A 19,224-nucleotide genomic window follows, 5' to 3' on the forward strand; every position below is an offset into this window, starting at 1 on the left:
TGTATATAGCTTTACTATGTTTAGGTATGGGCCTTGATTTCCTATTCTTTCCAGGACTTTTATCATGAAGGGGTGTTGAATTTTGTCAAATGCTTTCTCAGCATCTAATGAAATGATCATGTGGTTTTGTTCTTACTGTTTGTTTATAGAATGGATCACGTTGATGGTTTCCGTATATTAAACCATCTCTGCATGCCTGGGATGAAGCCTACTTGATCATGGTGGATGATTGTTTTGATGTGCTCTTGGATTCGGTTTGCCAGAATTTTGTTGAGTATTTTTGCATCGATATTCATAAGGGAAATTGGTCTGAAGTTCTCTTTCTTTGTTGGGTCTTTGTGTGGTTTAGGTATAAGGTAATTGTGGCTTCATAGAAGGAATTGGTAGTGCTCCATCTGTTTCAATTTTGTGGAATAGTTTGGATAATATTGGTATGAGGTCTTCTATGAAGGTCTGATAGAATTCTGCACTAAACCCGTCTGGACCTGGGCTCTTTTTGGTTGGGGAGACCTTTAATGACTGCTTCTATTTCCTTAGGAGTTATGGGGTTGTTTAACTGGTTTATCTGTTCCTGATTTAACTTGATTACCTGGTATCTGTCTAGAAATTGTCCATTTCCTGCAGATTTTCAAGTTTTGTTGAATATAGGCTTTTTATAGTAAGATCTGATGATTTTTGAATTTCCTCTGAATCTGTAGTTATGTCTCCTTTTCATTTCTGATTTTGTTAATTTGGACACACTCTCTGTGTCCTCTAGTTAATCTGGCTAAGGGGTTTATCTATCTTGTTGATTTTCTCAAAGAACCAACTTTTGGTTCTGTTGATTCTTTCTATGGTCCTTTTTGTTTCTACTTGGTTGATTTCAGCTCTGAGTTTGATTATTTCCTGCCTTCTACTCCTCCTGGGTGTATTTGCTTCTTTTTGTTCTAGAGCTTTTTTAGGTGTGCTGTCAAGCTGCTGACATATGCTCTTTCCTGTTTCTTTCTGCAGGCACTCAGCTATGAGTTTTCCTCTTAGCACAGCTTTCATTGTGTCCCATAAGTTTGGGTATGTTGTACCTTCATTTTCATTAAATTCTAAAAAGTTTTTAATTTCTTTCTTTATTTCTTCCTTGACCAGGTTATCATTGAGTAGAGCATTGTTCAGTTTCCACGTATATGTGGGCATTCTTCCCTTATTGTTATTGAAGACCAGCTTTAGGCCGTGGTGGTCCGATAGCACGCATGGGATTATTTCTATCTTTCTGTATCTGTTGGGGCCTGTTTTTGACCAATTATATGGTCAATTTTGGAGAAAAGTACCATGAGGAGCTGAGAAGAAGGTATATCCTTTTGCTTTAGGGTAGAATGTTCTATAAATATCCGTTAAGTCCATTTGGCTCATGACTTCTCTTAGTCTGTCTCGTCTCTGTTTAATTTCTGTTTCCATGATCTGTCCATTGATGAGAGTGGGGTGTTGAAATCTCCTACTATTATTGTGTGAGGTGCAATGTGTTTTTGAGCTTTAGTAAGGTTTCTTTTTTTATTATGTAGGTGCCCTTGTATTTGGGGCATAGATATTTAGGATTGAGTTCATCTTGGTGGATTTTTCCTTTGATGAATATAAAGTGTCCTTCCTTATCTTTTTGATGACTTTTAGTTGGAAATTGATTTTATTTGATATTAGAATGGCTACTCAGCTTGCTTCTTCAGACCATTTGCTTGGAAAGTTGTTTCCCAGCCTTTCACTCTGAGGTAGTGTCTGTCTTTGTCTCTGAGGTGTGTTTCCTGTAGGCAGCAGAATGCAGGGTCCTCGTTCTTTCGTATCAGTTTGTTAATCTATGTCTTTTTATTGGGAGTTGGGGCCATTGATGTTGAGAGATATTATTAGGAATAGTGATTATTGCTTCCTGTTATATTCATATTTGGATGTGAGGTTGTGTTTGTGTGCTTTTCTTCTCTTTGTTTTTGTTGCCAAGGCGATTAGTTTCTTGCCTCTTCTTGGGTATAGCTTGCCTCCTTATGTTGGGCTTTACCATTTATTATCCTTTGTAGTGCTGGTTGTAGAAAGATATTGTGTAAATTTGGTTTTGTCATGGAATATCTTGGTTTCTCCATCTATGTTAATTGAGAGTTTTGCAGGATACAGTAGCCTGGGCTGGCATTTGTGTTCTCTTAGGGTCTGTATGACATCAGTCCAGGATCTTCTGGCCTTCATAGTTTCTGGCAAAAAGTCTGGTGTGATTCTGATAGGTCTGCCTTTATATGTTACTTGACCTTTTCCTTACTGCTTTTAATATTCTTTCTTTATTTTGAGCGTTTAGTGTTTTTGACTATTATGTGTGGAGGTGTTTCTTTTCTGGTCAATCTATTTGGAGTTCTGTAGGCTTCTTGTATGCCTATGGGTATCTCTTTTTTTTTTTAGGTTAGGGAAGTTTTCTTCTATGATTTTTGTTGAAGATATTTACTGGTCCTTTGAGCTGGGAGTCTTCACTCTCTTCTATACCTATTATCCTTAGGTTTGATCTTCTCATTGGTCCTGGATTTCCTGTATGTTTTGGACCAGTAGCTTTTTCGCTTTACATTATCTTTGACAGTTGAGTCAATGATTTCTATGGAATCTTCTGCTCCTGAGATTCTCTCTTCCATCTCTTGTATTCTGTTGGTGAAGCTTGTATCTACAGCTCCTTGTCTCTTCTTTTTGGTTTTCTATATCCAGGGTTATTTCCATGTGTTCTTTCTTGATTGCTTCTATTTCCATTTTTAATTCCTTCAACTGTTTGTTTGTGTTTTCCTGGAATTCTTTCAGGGATTTTTGCGATTCCTCTCTGTAGGCTTCTACTTGTTCTCTAAGGGAGTTCTTTACGTCTTTCTTGAAGTCCTCCAGCATCATGATCAAATCTGGTTTTGAAACTAGATCTTGCTTTTCTGGTGTGTTTGGATATTCCATGTTTGTTTTGGTGGGAGAATTGGGCTCCGATGATGTCATGTAGTCTTGGTTTCTGTTGCTTGGGTTCCTGCGCTTGCCTCTCGCCATCAGATTATCTCTAGTGTTACTTTGTTCTGCTAATTCTGACAGTGGCTAGACTGTCCTATAAGCCTGTGTGTCAGGAGTGCTGTAGACCTGTTTTACTGTTTTCTTTCAGCCAGTTATGGGGACAGAGTGTTCTGCTTTTGTGTGTGTAGTTTTGTCCCTCTACAGGTCTTCAGCTGTTCCTGTGGGCCTGTGTCTTGAGTTCCCCAGGCAGGTCACTTGCAGCAGAAAGTTGGTCTTACCTGTTCCCGGTCTTACCTCGTGGTCCAGGAAAATCTCAGGCCTCAAGGGTTCCAGATGGCCTCCGTCCTCTTTGGTCCCGGTGCTGCTGCCACGGGCTCTCCAGATGTGCAGCAACCAGGAAGATCTGCGCCGCCTCTTCCGGGAGCCTCCGTGCACCAGGGTTCCAGATGGCCTCCGGTATTTTCCTCTGGAATCAGCAATGTGTGTAGAGAGCAGTCTCTTCTGGTTTCGCAGGCGTGTCTGCCTCTCTGAAGGTTTAGCTCTCCCTCCCACGGGATTTGGGTGCAGAAAACTGTTTATCCGGTCTGTTTCCTTCAGGTTCCGGGGGTGTCTCAGGCAGGGCTCCTGCCTCACCTGAGCCCTCTCCCACGGAGCCAGAGGCCTTATACAGTTCCTCTTGGGCCAGGGATGTGGGCAGGGGTGGGCAGTGTTGGTGGTCTCTTCTGCTCTGCAGCCTCAGGAGTGCCCACCTGACCAGGCGGTGAGGTATCTCTCCCAGGTTCTGGGAGCAGAGGCTGCTGCGGGCGGGGAGTATCTGTTTCTTAATGCCATTTATTGCTGTCTACAAACAATTCGGTAGAGAGTTCTCTATCCAAGCCATTTTTCATATGTGCAAGAATTTCTGAAGAATAGCTTCACACAGGTATATCTGGATTAAATATAGATAATTTTTCATTTGGGTTGATTTGGTAATTGCTTTTTGGTATGGAAGATACTAAGGCTTTAAATTTTATACATTATTATATTCATCTTCACATAGTTCGGGGTTACTTCTTGGCATAAAAAAACATTCAACAAAATGTTTATTTTAGGGTTATTTAATTACTCTCCAATTCTATCTGCTTTTTTTTTTCTGAAAAGTATTAGTTTCACAAGTGAGTTATATTTGTGAGGCTAAAATTATGTAAAGAAATTGTTTGAAAAATACCAATGTTGACTCATCAAAGAGCACACTGTATTTCAGAAGACTTTGAAAAGTGGGCTCGAGAGAATCTGAATGCTTCTCGGGGAAATAAGCTTGAGAGAACTGAGAATAGCCAGGAGATTACAGGAATTTCCCTCCAGGGTAGACTGTCTGCCCACGGTGTCACCGGAAATGAGTGACATCAGTGTAGACTTGTCTGGCAGCAGGTACTAGGCATTTTGACTGAAAGCCCAGAAGTTGCTGATTTTATGACACATGCCCTTCAGTAAGCATGGAGTGCCAATATTAGATTTCTGACCAGACTTCAACCAGTAGCAGTACAATGACACAGTGGGAAAACATCATTGAGTCCAGTAGCTGACTCTCCAACTCAACAAGTACGTGGCTAAAATGATGCAATCAGGGTGTGGACTACAAAGTTATGGTCCCCCTTCCTTGAAGATATATAGGTTGTATTATGGTCATCACAGTGGCTCCAAAGGCTGGCTCAGTTCAGACTGTTAGTTGTCAAAGGCAAGTATTGAGTTCCTATTGTAGAGCTAATTATCGGCAACTCTCACTAGTCACCTTATTGTAGGGATACTGTTCTTTTCTTGATGACTTGGGCTGTGCAGAACAAAGCAGAGAGCTGGTGTGGGGGTAAAGCTCAAATCCTGCACTGTTTACCCATAGTTCATTTGAGGCATCACCACTCTTTTCTTGTGTAGATTCTCCTATAGGAGAGTCTGTAGCCTTAAAAATTCCAGATGTACTTATGTATCTATGCACTGGGTTTTTGATATAATTGACTTGTATGTATTGAGTTAGGATTTTTTTTGAAGCTACCTGATGATTCTGGTGTACACTTAAGCATTGAGAATAACTGCGTAGAGAGAACTGGTTGACATGAGTATAAATAAATGAAATGTATTGATTCAAGAACAGTCATTATACCAACACTATCACCTGGATACATGTTAGAAATGCAGTCTTAAGTGCCAATCCATGCTAACTGAATCTGAAACTGAATAAGATATATCCTAGACATGTTTCAACATGCCTCTTATGCACACTGAAGTTTAAGAATCATTGAACTAGGGAAGGCATGACCTTACTAGAACAAGGGTCAAACAGTTTCTGCATAGAACTAGGCCCAATAACGAGGCTCGATAGTAGGAACACTCGTTTTGTAAAAGTTAAGAAACTGAGGAGAGAGAGAGAGAGAGAGAGAGAGAGAGAGAGAGAGAGAGAACACTGAAAGTCAGAGCGTTGGGAAGCTTTGTTTTTGTTTAGCAAATGTTCTCTTGGATTCAGGAAGAATATGTGTGTACACACATACAACATACACATACACACATCTTGACACACACACAAACACACACACACACACACACACATGGCTGTGACACACACACACACACACACACACACACACACACACACATACACACACACACACACACACACACACACACACACACACACACACACACACATGACACACACACACATTTTCACACACACATACACACACACACACACACACACACACACACACACATCACATACACACACACACACACACACACACACACACACACACACACACATCACATACACACACACACACACACACACACACACACACACACACACACACACATTTTTGAACTTCCTAACCCCTGGAAGGAGTGTTCTTTTAAAACATGGCTATTAGGATTTTAGTAAGGAAGCATAGGATTTGAGAAGACAGGACCTGGAATTCTTTTGGCCAGGACAAAACTGCTAACAGTAAAACAGAGTGCAAGACCAAGTTCTTTGCCAGGCAGTGACCAGAATATACAAATACAAGAACTACACTTAGTCTCCTGGAGGATGTGGAGGAGGAGGAGGGGGCGTGACCATTCTAACTAATCCTAAGTACAGAGTGTGTTCAATATTCTCTAAGTGAAATGACTTCTTCTCCTCCTCAGCCAGGGGCCATGGAGACTGCTGTGGAAGACTTGAAAGGCCATATAGCACAAACTTCTGGGGAGACTGTTCAAGGCTTCTGGCTCCTGACAGAGTGAGTATGTGGTTGGTTGAAGGAAAATGGAAATATGTGACTTCACTGGGACAGAAAAGGAGATAGTCATGTCATAGAAACTCCTCTGGGTTTCGTACAAGGTGATTTCTTGTTCTTTCCAACTGGAGATCTGTTTTTCCTTAGCTAGTTGAGTGGATGGATTTGACTCCATCTTTTTGGATTGACATTCCCACCCAACCACTGCATCCACTGCTCGGGTCCATGTCACTGCTTTCAAGGATAATTGGAGTAGCTTCCTAGGGGCCCAGCTCTGATCTCTCCATTACAGCATGCTGTCTGTAGCTACCCTTGACATCCTTCTAGGTACAGGAGAGAAGAGTACGAAAGGTACAGATGCAGTCTAATACATAGTCTGTGTTCTCTGTAGGGTATGGACTGTGATACCAGGGAAATCAGGTAGAATGGGGCCACTGGTGAAAGTTAGGGTAAGAACCAAGAAAACATAGCAAGAGCATAACAGCCTTTATTGCTCTTGTAACACCAGCCATTGCCTTCAAGACTTCCCGTAGCAGAAAGAGCTTCCCTTGTGAATATTACCATAGCAACAATTACCTTTCTACCCCTCCTAGAAACTGCACTGCCTGTGACCTTCACACATTCTGTGATACATCTTAGAAGGCAAAAGCCAGTGCTTGCCTACTACAGAGCTCATAATGTTGTGTGGAAGTGTGTTTAAAACATCCACCTCAGTTCTCGGTGGATTCAGTGAATACTGTTTGCAAGCTGGGGAATGGATGTGAGTTTCAGTAACCCAGTAATCCTTCACCAAGGGTGAAATGGGTAGACTTTTCCTCTGGAGCAGGGTGGCTTCTATGGCTGAATTTCCAGAAGGAAACCTTGATGGCTTAACCATCCAGGCTAGCAAAATGGAGTCTTCAACAAGCAGGAAACAGAATTAGTCCTGACTGATTTACATTTTATACAACTCTTTCAAACATCTTCCCAGACCTGAAAGAAAAGAAACTTCAAAACTGACATTTTTGTTGTTACATTTTACTCTTTGTGTCTTTATTTATAAAATGAGACGGAAGTGATTTTGAGAGGACAAAATGAGATATTACTGTAAATTTTTTTGTGAATGTTCTTCCCTGTCCTCCACTCCTCTGCTCCCCTCCTCTGCTCCTCCTACTCCGCTCCACCTCCTCAGAAGGAACAGAAGAGCAGAGGAGGAAGAACAGAGGAGGAGGAGTGGAGGAGGGGGAGCAGAGGAGGAGGAGTGGAGGAGGGGGAGCGGAGGAGGAGGAGTGGAGGAGGGGGAGCGGAGGAGGAGGAGTGGAGGAGGGGGAGCAGAGGAGGAGCTCCTCTTTCTCTTCTCTTCCTCCTCCACTCCTCTTCTGCTCCTCCTTCTCTGCTCTTTTGTTCCTTCTCCTGCTTTTGCTTCTTTTCATCTCCATCTTCCTTCCACTTTCTCCTTTTTTCATTTCTATCCTGCCCATCTCTCTTATCTCTGAGTTATCACTAATGAAAAGGACAGCATAGGCTTTGAAATTCCCACTAATTCATTTGGACAAACCTACGATTCACTCCCCTCCCCCATCTCTAATTCAAAAGGAGAGTCCCTGTTTGGCCTAAAAGATGATAAGTCTGCTTTGCTTAGGAAAGATAAGCACACTGATCCCAGCGAGCTTGAATTTAGCATCACAACAACATTTACACCAGTATTTCCAAAATTGGAAAACACCACAGACCATAACTTAATTTCATAGCCCATCACTTTGTAGACTGTCTAAACTTAAGACAGTTACAGAAAACATGTTAACAGTGCAGATATAAAGCTCAGGTGCACCCTGCTGGTTACATTAGCATCATGATAACATTTAAAAACTAATGGAGTATTAGTCTGCCATCCAACTGATAGAAGTTGCCCTTTCTGGTGGTGAATGGACAATTTGCATATAAAATTTTAGGAATGTTTTGAAAGTGGAAGCTGTGTGTTTGCAGAGCCTGTTCTGGGGCTTGTGGCTGAGACTGTCTTCTCTGGTTCTCTCCCCACTTGATTATGCTGGAAGGTGAGAAATCTTCCTCCTTTACCCCGTATAAGCCTGCTGTGCCCTCTATCACTGAAGATTAACATGTTATCGCTGCAGAGGAGAAGAATAGCATTGTTTTATCCCAGGGGTTTTATTGAAAGCTGCATTTGGAATTGAGTGGAAAAGTGATACCTGACCCAGATGGGCTTTGTGAATCTTTGCACTTCATTGCTTGTAAGAAAAGTCATCAGTAACTCTGAGTTTCAGCTTAGAAAAATGATAGATTGATTGGGTCACTGTTTAAAAGGCAATACAGTCTTACTATATTGAAGAAACATTCTGTAAGAAACACTAGAGGAAGCAGGCTCACAGCCCCATTCGATCCTTCTGCAAGTATTGTTATTAATCATTTACAGAAAGAAGGACAAATTTAAGGAAAAAAGGAGGTATAGGGTGTTCACAAAGAAAGGTTGAGTGGGTCCCTCTACATATTGGTTCAAACACTCTCTTTAGTATTGGGCGTAAGCTTAGCTTGGCTGTTTCTTGTAGAAAGGCTTCTATAGAAGCAAAAGGAATAAATACATACTAGCAAAGCTGTCTTCCATATTAATTCATCTGTATCTCATGATACTCTAAATAGATATGAATATACTCTTCAGTAATACTAAAAAAAGAGTCGACGGCATTTGGGACGTGGATGTAGACAATGGCCAGAGAAGCTGGGAGTGTGAACTGGAGAGGGGACCATAAACTGCACTTAGATCCCAGTTTGCTAAAATATCACAAGTGCTTGAGGCAGACTGTTAGGATGCGGGCTCACGGCCATCCTTTTTAAAGAGGATTTTTATGGCTCCATAGTTGTAAAGAAAACATGATGCTTATTTCAACGTTTCTTCCTCTTCTCCTTCTCCTTCTTGGCCCTTCTATAAAAGGACATTTAACAAACTTGTGTGAGTACTTTTAGAAGAGATCCATTAAGCCAACACCATGAGCATCTTGACACTCTGTGGAGTGTCAGACAGTGAGACTCGATGGCCCTGGAGTCTCTTCAGTCCAGCGGGATCCAGGTGCTTATGTCTCCGTTGATGTGAGGGGCAGAGGAGATGGGCTCTTCCCTCTGCACACAAGGGTGGAAGGGACTGTTCTCACTCATAAGTGAGAAGAACCACTAATAGTGGCCAACCCCCATTAAATGTATTTTTAATGAGTTACACTGGTCATGGTGTCTATTCACAGTAATAAAACTCTAAGATACCTAGAGTTATAGTAGCAAAACTAAGTATCATTCTGCCATGAATTGGCGTAAAACACTCTCCCTGTGTGCCTTGGCTTTGTTTTGAAGCCTCATGATGGGCAGGGACAACTTCTTTTATATCTTACACCCTTCAAGACTCCATCATGGCTCCTCCCACAGAACATGGCTGAGATCATGAGAATCCTGTTTCTTGGCTTTGGTATGGTACGTGCAAGTCATCTCTGCTGACTTAGAAAGTTTTCTCAGATTGGTTCCCCCAGATCTTTAAATAAAACAAGGCAGGGCCATTGAGATGGCACAGTAGGTAAGGTGCTTGCTGCAAAGCCTTGCACCATGAGTTCAAATCCAAGAACTCCCATGATAGATAGATAACCAACTCTTGTAAGTTGTCCCTTGACCCGCTCCTTGACACACACACACACACACACACACACACACACACACACACACACACACACACACCAAAAACAAAGAATTTTAAATAAACATTTAACCAAAGGGATACTTGAGAACAAGTGAGCTGGCACCCTGCTTTACCAACAGTAGGCTCTCTGGGCCACATTCACTCTCAGAGCTGCAGTGTATATGGCCTCTTTCCCTCCTGCTCTGCTCAAACAGTCCACAAGGGCAGGACCATGCAAGCTGCTAGCTTTATTTTATGGATGAAGAAATCCAGAGATTGAATGACCTGTTCAAAGGCAGCCACTTATTAAATGTCAGAGGAACGCCTGACTTGGTGACTTCTCTCTCCCAGCCTTGTTGTCTTTCCATTACAGTGCTCCTGGGGCCTTTTGTGATTTCTCACTCTCCTGACACAGAGATCACTATGGTTTAAATTGGTTAAATGGTCTTTGTGCCTGTGTCTGGGTTCTTCGTTGATTGGCTTTTGTTTGCAGGGAAGAGGGTCAGAGGTGCATTGGGCATGATTGGAGACCTTCCGCTTTCCCTCCCCAAGCCTTTCCCTCTGTGGGTTGTTCATTTGACTTTATTTAGTCTTCGCTCAGAAACAACTAAAATAGTCAAATGCCTGGAGGGGATGGTGAGTGATGCTGATGGACCGAAGCCAGCCACACTTCCATCTTGTCACAGTCTAATTATGTTATAAGGATTACAAAACAGCTCCGTAATGGAGAATACAGCTAACAATAATTAGAAGGGGAAAAAGACCAGAAAACTGGAAATTGTCAATTTCTAATCCTTTATAATCGCAAGGAACTAAAGGATATGGAGGCTATGCCACTTACGTTAACATGCTAAGCTGCTGCCTCTGCCCAGCTCTATTCACTTTCTGTACACTTGAGTGCCTACTGTTGAATCTGTGGTCCAGAGGTTAGTAGCACTTGCATGGCCTGATGTTTGATAGCAGCACTGACCCTCAGGCCTTACCCCAGAGCTAAACCTGATCTTGCATTTTTACAAGATTCCTATACACACTAAATCTGAGAAGAATCTGCCTCTATCAGTCTTCTGGTCTTCATCCATGAACAACGGTGCATCAAAGTGCTGTCTCCACAGTGTGCACAGTGGGTGGAGCTATGTAAATAGAGTAAAAGAATAGGGGAGAAGATTACTTTGGTTGAATTAATATGGACCTGTTATATGGACTTGGGGTCTCAGAAGGACAGTGTCTTAGAGTTTCTGTTGCTGGGATGAAAAACCATGACCAAGTTGCAAGTTGGGGAGGAAAGGGTTTATTTAGCTTACACTTCTATATCACAGTTCATCATCAAAGGAAGTCAGAACAGGAACTCAAACAGGGCAGAAACCTGGAGGCAGGAGCTGATGCAGAGTACATGGAGGGATGCTGTTTGCTGGCTTGCTCAATGTGGCTTGCGCAACCTGCTTTCTTATAGAACCCAGGACTACCAGCCCAGGGACAGCATCACCACAATGGGTTGGGCCCTCCCCATCAATTACAGAGTAAGAAAATGCTCTGTGGGCTGGCCCACAGCCCAGTGTTATGGAGATGTTTTCTCAATTGAGATTTCCTCCTCTCAGATGACTACATCTTAAGTCAAGTTGACATCAGACTAGCCAGCACAGACAGCAGAAGTGTGCATTACTACAAGGAAGTAACAGTGTGCAAAGGAGAGGAAACCAGATAAACACAACCACGAGGCCAAAGCATAGCATCAGGAATTTAAAAAGATGTGAAAACCGATGGAGTTTCTAAAAGGGGGGTCATGGTAAATAGGGGTCGAGTCTTTCTATGACTCACATGACATCAGAGTACACAGGTAGCAGTAAGCTGTTCAAGCTTGGTATAGCAAATGTTACATGGTATGGCTCAGAGCCTTCCTAATTTAATTCTGATAGAGTCGTCCACAGATATTAGTAGGGCCCCGTTTCCAACTTTCTGGGCCTTCAAGCAACTGAAGCCCCAGACGACTCGCCTTGTCCTTGGGTGAAAGTAATGAAGCAGAAAAGCGCCTCAGATCTATCGAGATCTTAGTGACCTGTGGCAGGGCTCTGGCAGTAACAAAGGCACCTCTGTTGCCAGACTCTATTTGTCCTGGTGGGTGTTTTCAACAGCCACTTAATTAAACACATTGCTTTTCTCTATAAATTCTCCATGGTGGCAACCTCATCCAGAGAGCTAATGTTCCCCTAGTGACCTGCATTATAGGACAGTGCGAGCATTTAGTTACTGCGGTCACAATTGTACTTGGAAGTGCTTGTTTTCCCATGACTGCAACCAATTAAGGAGAACTCAGAAAAGAGCCGAAAGGCAAAAGAAGTCCCATGACTCTAAATGCCCTGCTCAGTTACTTCCCTAGCTCTCCTACACGGCTGTACATATCCTTTATGTTCACTGGGTCTTAGTTTTATCATCTATAAAACGGAGATGTTGCAAAGGTCATGTCAAGGATTAAATTACCTGAATCTGATCAGCGATTCCTGTAACTTTTGTTTCATGTTATGTCCCATATCACAGTTCCATTTTTATCATTATTTACTACCAGTCTCTTATTCATGCATCTGTTCATTTATTTGCCCAGTCCATTTCACAATTCAGATTCTTCCCTAAGTGCTGAAAACCAGTGGCCCTTTCCAGTTGTTCTGGGCCCACAGCCTTATGAGACAGAAGGACAGCTAATGAGATCACATCAGAATATGACACACACTAGTGTCTGTCCCATCCATGATTCTATGACTGGAGATTACTGCTTAGAGTAAAGGGAATGGGTAAGATTAAAGAAGGAGCAACGAGTCAAAGAGGACATGACTGGAAACAAGGCAGCATTATTCCAGATGATGGAGAGCACATGTGTGAAGTAAGAGGCAAGCTCTGGATGTCATGATCAGTGCCATGACTAGGTTAGACTGCACCATGTTGAGAGAGCCTGGGCAAGCTGGAAAAATAGGAAGGAAGCAGAGAGCCAAAGAGTTCTGAATACTTGGCTAAGCAGGTGAATTATCTTCCTCACGGAGGTACACACTGTTTAGCCACAAGTCATGTCTGCGCTCCCAGGATTGCAAGAGCCTTGCCCGTCCCCCCTCTTTAACTGTCCCCTCCCCATTTCCTTGAGGCAAGAGTGAGTTAAATCATCTCTTACCTGCTTATGAGAGCCAGCTATACATCTCTTCTCACAAAGTGTTCTGTGACCACTCCTTGGTACCCTGACACTGGTTGTGATAATTATTTATACTAAAATCATAACATTATTATTCAGGGTTCTTTGACATGTAGGTTGCCAGTATGTCTCTCTTATTCATTCCTACTGTAGGTATTTTTCTCTCAAATGTTATAAAATAGGGGATTGGCATTACTAGGAAGACATTTGGCTCTGGAAACAATTGCCCGATAATTAAGTTACTTAAGGTTAATTTTGATTATTTAGAACTCTATCCTATCCAAGTTTCCTTTTAAAAAATATACATTTTTATCTTAACATTGAAGTTGTTAACACTTATGAGATATCGCAATTGTTATTTTTAAAAGTATCATCGTTTCTTCTGTGTCAAAATACTGCTTGATTCACAAGTAGTGTTCTGGAAGTGTTATCTGCATTTCACTGGGTCCATCAGTTGTTACAAATGTCTGGTCATAGGAAAGATAGGGTGGGAGAAATATATATATATATATATATACATATATATATATATATATATATATATATTAAAACTTGGAGTTCTAAGTAAAGAAAATGGTCAGGCAAAGAGGGTTATAATGCGTAGTGAATACATCCAATCCACTAAGAAGACATAGCTATCTAAATGTGCGGGGAGCAAACAGTAGTATAAGAATGCGAGGAATAGAAAGTGGTAGAATGAAAGCAGAGTTGGAGATTAGATCTCAACTGATAGAAGACACGTGCTTTTCAAGAGTAAGCACAACACATGCTCTCATGCACCAAATCTAGAGCCACCAAAGAAATGTGACCTAAATCTAGTTCGAGGAGAAACTAAGATCAGAAAGGTGGCCAGGACGATATTTGAGTTCTGGGAAACTAACTAACATACTTTGGCGTCACCAGTGCAGTGCACTGAGGGGAAACCCAGCATGGACCTTAGGTGTGGGATGATGTGAAACCGCCACAAGGGTGCTTGGGGCACAGAAGGAAAAGTGAAATCAGCTTCCACATCCAAGAAACCCGGGAGGAAGAAGAACACAGGCAAAGCTAGAAGACAAAGGGAGCAGTGAGGATGGAAGCTGAAACCAATTTTTAAGAACAATAGAGAGAATTAGTGAAAGAAAAGGTGGGGTTTCTGGAAGGATCCATCAAACTGGCAACTCCTACTAAAATAACACATGAATGAGATCCCACCAAGTCCATCAGTGAAGGGGGACGGTGGGAGGGTGGGTGTGGCGGGGCACCCGGGTTGTGCTATTATTACAGGGTTTGCAAACATCAAAGGAAATGGCAAGAAATGACAGCTCACAACCGTAACATGTAAGTGTAAGAACTTATGCTTCTACCTTTAAACACACACACACACACACACACACACACACACACACCACAAAAATGCTCAATGAACACAAAATGTGAACTTTGGCTACTCCTATAATAATTGAGAGATTTAATTTTGTTTTAGAAACCAACTCTATAAGAATTGTCTAGGTCCAGATGTCTTAACCAGAGAATTGTACTGAGTGTTCACACTAAAAGGCAAAAACAAGGTTACCTTCCCAGAAAGCATGAGAAACACCTTCCAAGCCTTCTATGAAGCAAACCTGAGACAGCCTCCCCAAACCTGACAAAGATGATAAAAATAAGCAGAAAAATAATATTCCTCATCAAATACCAATGCAAAAGTTCCTGAAATAATAACAAATAGAATTCAGCAATGTGTAAGGTCAGTTATATGTAGTGGGTAAATAATTAAAATAGGTTGCAAAGCACTAGATACTATGTCACAATACCTCCTGCTACTCTCTGTCCCTGGTGGCGTCTCTGCCTCTATGGCCAGCCCCACATTCGTTCCGGCTACTCTCTGGCCCCCGCAGTGGCAGTGGCCACCCTCTTGCGACTCTGCTTGGAACTCTGTTTATGATTCCAGCATCCACCCCCTATGGTTATTGTCACAATTCCCATTGTCCTGGTAAAATCAAAGCTCTCAATCAGCTTTAATTCTCACTCCACAAAATGTCCACACAATAAACTCAGAGCCAGTTGATACTGATACAAACTATCTACCTAGATAAGAAAAATTGCCCTGTAATAATCCATCCCTTATATGATATTCATAGCTACCTGTGGCTAATTAAACCACATGGGTGTGCATCATCCTTCTTCCCCTCCATCTTCTCTTCCCTTTCTCTCCCTCCTCCTCTCTCTGTCCTCTCTCCAAAACTCTGCTCCTGCTTCACTTTTTCACTGCCCAATCACAGGCCTTCCCTTATCTTGCACCTGCCCTCACCGGCATATAGACACCAATCCATAGTTATATATCGTGACTAAATGGGTTTTGTCCAGGGATGCAGGGAAGGGTTGGTATTGAAAAATCTTGGACTGTGTACTAGAACATGTGAAGCATCTAAAGGAGGAAGACCACATGGCCATTTCAACTGATCCAGAACAAGCATTTGAAGGACACTAAGCAGCCATCCCTGAAGAGCAGAAGGAGTCTCAGAATGCCAGTGCAGGGGTTTCCTCTGTGAGATGGAGAATATGTGCTTAGGTCCTAGAAGTGGCTGGAGTACTGAGTAAAATGTCCTATTTGTCTGTGGTGGCCATACTACCTTGGACCCATACCACCTTGGATCCTCATAACCTCATCTAGAAATCCTTCTCTGCATATGATATGACTGTCTATGTGGATAATTTCAAGAACTACGAAGAAGAAAACTCTGACAACTAATGAAGACTTAGCCAAGTTTCAAGACACAAGACCACCATGTCTAAATCAGTGCTGAGGATGCCCACAGCTAGCAGTAGAGAAGGGAAAATGAAACCAGTGCTATAGGATAATCACACGAACAGGACGTAGAGTGCGTACCCACGTGACTTGCATGCTGTAAGTGCCAGTGGAAATTAGCCAGGTGATGCCAAGCTTTGTCAAAGGCCTTCTGTACATTTATTGAGATGATCATGTCATTTCTGCCTCTGAGTCTGTGGATTACATTGATTGATATATGCTCAATCACTCTTACATTCTGAAACAAGCTAATTTGGTTATATTCTATAGTCTTCTCAACATGTTTAATTTGGCCTGGAATTACTTTTATTGATAAGTTTTATATCTGTGTACATCAGGGAAAATGGTGTTTAGTATTATTCTTTCTTTGGTATAAGAATTTTTGGCTTCACAGAATGAGTCAGCTAGTTTTCTGTCCCTTTCTGTTTCATGGAGGAGTTTGAGAAACACTGGCATTATTTAAAGGTCTGACAGAAATCAGCAGTGAATTCACCTGGGTTTAGAGTTTTCTGTCCTGGGAGCCTCTTTATTTCTGTTTTTATTACTGATTTAGTCTCATTGCTGGGCATAGAGAGCTTAAGTTGTTTATATCCATTATGTTAAATTAGTTATCTCCTCTGAGTCTATCAATTGGTCAGTTTCTTTCTGATTTTAGTTTGTCTTTTGAGAGTGTCTGTGTAGGTAGCTATGGCAGACCAGAGCCTGCTCTATAGACCAGGCGGTCTTGAACTCAGTGATCTGCCTGACTCTGCTTCCAGAGTGCTAGGATCAAAGGTGTGGGCTACTACTCCCAGATACCAGTATCTTTTATCTTTTTGAAGAACAAATTGGGTTTTCTTGATTCTTTGAACTGTTGTTTCAATCTCTATTTCCTTAATTTCCACTCTGATCTTTATTATGTATTCTCGTCCACCAAAGGTTCAGAATTTGTCTTGTTTTTGTTATCGGAGACCTGGAAGCATGTCATTAGAATATTTTCTGATTTTTTAAAAAATGTAAGCACAGACAGAGTTCCCTCTTAGAAATACCTTGCCTGTATCAAAAGATTCTGGCAAATTTTGTTTTCTTTTTTACTTAATCCTAGGAATTTTTAATGGGTTTTCACGCTTCTCTCAGGTGTAGTGAATCAGAGAGACATTTCTTCAAGTGCTCCTTACTGTTTGCTACTGTTACTCGCTTAATGCTCACCCTCTGTGCCCCTTTGGAAGAGCATGCAGCTTGTGCTTGTGAGTGTATACAGTTTGAACTCATGAGAACTTTACTTATGTGACCTTTCTTAACCCTCAGAGTATACACTGAGGCTCTGAAGAAAGGTGACAGTTGCACGGGGTCTGCCTCATTTATCAGCTTCGTTCTCCCAGGTCCTACCACTTTTACAGTGGTGACAGTTATCATGCTTAGTTATTCGTTTTTTTGTTTTGTTTTGTTTGGTTTGATATTTTCAAGACACGGATGTTCTAGAGCTCACTCTGGAGTGACCAGGCTGGCCTGGAACTCACAGAGCTCTACCTGTCTCTGCCTCCCAGGTGCTAGGATTAAAGGCTGTGCCACTACCGCTGAGCTATTTTGTTTGTTCGTGCTGTCTGAATGTTAGGCTTGCTTAGTGTCGTCTTTTATTAATAATATCCTTTCTCCTATTGTGTTTTGATGTTGATTTTCGCTATTCTCTTTATATGTAACTTACTTATTTACAACATTTTCAAATTAAAAAAGAAACCAAAATAGTTCAGTTGCTTTCAATGCACATGTTCACAGGCACGCGCACACGTGTACGTGTGTGAGTGAGTGAGTGTGTGTGTGTGTGTGTGTGTGTGTATGTGTGTGTATGTGTGTGTATGTGTGTGATCCAGAGGAAGCTGACATGGAGAAAGGAGAGTACATATGACTGTCTTTTATTGTATACATGTATACATTCTCGAAAATAAAGATAATTACATAAATCAAGTAGATAACATGCATGTAATCCAGAAATGAGGGGTCCAGTTCCTCTTCATGGAGTTTCTTATCCATATTGCACATTCTCTTTTCCAGGTTCTGAATTGATTTTCTTATTGTATTTATCTAATTGAATACTCTTAATATTACTGATAATTATAAATATTGGACTTCCGAATTCCTTCTCTGGCACTTAGCCCTGTCAGTACCTTGGGTTCAGCTTTTGCAGAAGTCACTGCCTTTTCTCAAATTTCTGGCCTTTTCTTACTGTGATGTGCAGGCCTGTTGGGGTAGACAATGTCTTTTCTGTTTGTTTTTCCACATTTCTACTCTTCTTTTCTATTGGGAAACCGTGTTTTCTCTTGGGTTTGTGACCCTCCCCCTCTGCATATAGAGGGAGAAAGGAGCGAGCAATAACAAAACAACAATTGGCAGTAAGCCAGGTACCAGAATGTAATAGACAGGCAAGCAGAAACACCAACTACATGCCTGTTGTGACTTCAAAGGGAAGGAACTTCCTAGTCCCTATTAGAATGAATGAGGATTTGATCTTTGTTTATTGTTTTTTAAACAAACAAAAAAAAATTGTGTAGCCCTGGCTTTCCTAGAACTCTCTTTGGAGACCGGGCTGGCCTAGAACTCATAGTCGTCTGCCTTTGTCTCCGGAATGCTAAGATTAAAGGCATTCACCACCACATCCTGTACACTAGGATTTTTAAAATTATTAAAGTTGATACTTTGCCTTAAATTCACAAAGAAGCAGAAAAATGTGTAGGGTCTCTCCAATTTGGTCCTTCAAGTCCAATGCTTTTCATTGTGGAACATCTGGTTAAACTCAGGGGCTAATCCCTGCCTGAGAACCAAAGAGACAGTTCACATGAGTGAGCTAATCTGTATGGAACAGAATTCTCTCTCTTGAGGATTTGAAGGGGAGAGATTCAGATCTGCAAAGGAAGTAACAGATGACTTTGAGGCAAAGCAGAACTACAGAAAAATAAAAAGTGACCACAAACACTAGGACCATTGCAGTAAAAGAGGCACAGAAGTTTTGATAGACACTACTTTCTAAAGAGTAGATCTGCTATAGCTAGCTCCTTGTGGATTTCTGGGTCCCATGGAACCTCTCTGTGCTTGGTTCCTGCTCTTGGATTTCAGTGGGATTCCCCATGTATTTTTATAGCATCTATCCTCCTCCTGGGTTTGACTGGTTTGGACTGTACTTTCTGTACCCAGAGAGGCATAATTAATAGACCACATCGAACAGATTTTTTTTTTTTTTGCCTTTCAATAAATAGAAACCACTGGAGGATGAGAGATGTATGCAGTTGTTCTGTTCTGTGCTTCTGTTCTATCCTCCTTCTAGCTCCTCACCATGGGGTCGAGTTCTTGGCTTCTGCTCAAATGAATTCCTTAAGGAGAATTCAGGGGAGGAGAGGATGCTCCAGGGGTTGGACCT

The 19,224-nt window shown here is 41.7% G+C and overlaps 1 protein-coding gene across 1 annotated transcript in view; it reads left to right on the forward strand.

Annotated features, from left to right (window-relative positions):
- Nucleotides 1-19,224, forward strand: part of Tprg1 (tumor protein p63 regulated 1) — a 134,982-nt gene that overhangs the window by 38,810 nt on the left and 76,948 nt on the right. The window contains exon 3 of the mRNA XM_032899238.1: nucleotides 6,133-6,224. Coding sequence (XP_032755129.1) covers nucleotides 6,133-6,224 — 92 coding nt within the window. The remainder of the gene's footprint in view (nucleotides 1-6,132; nucleotides 6,225-19,224) is intronic.

The sequence above is a fragment of the Rattus rattus genome, chromosome 4 (genome assembly GCF_011064425.1).
Source record: "Rattus rattus isolate New Zealand chromosome 4, Rrattus_CSIRO_v1, whole genome shotgun sequence".
Classification (NCBI taxonomy): domain Eukaryota; kingdom Metazoa; phylum Chordata; class Mammalia; order Rodentia; family Muridae; genus Rattus; species Rattus rattus.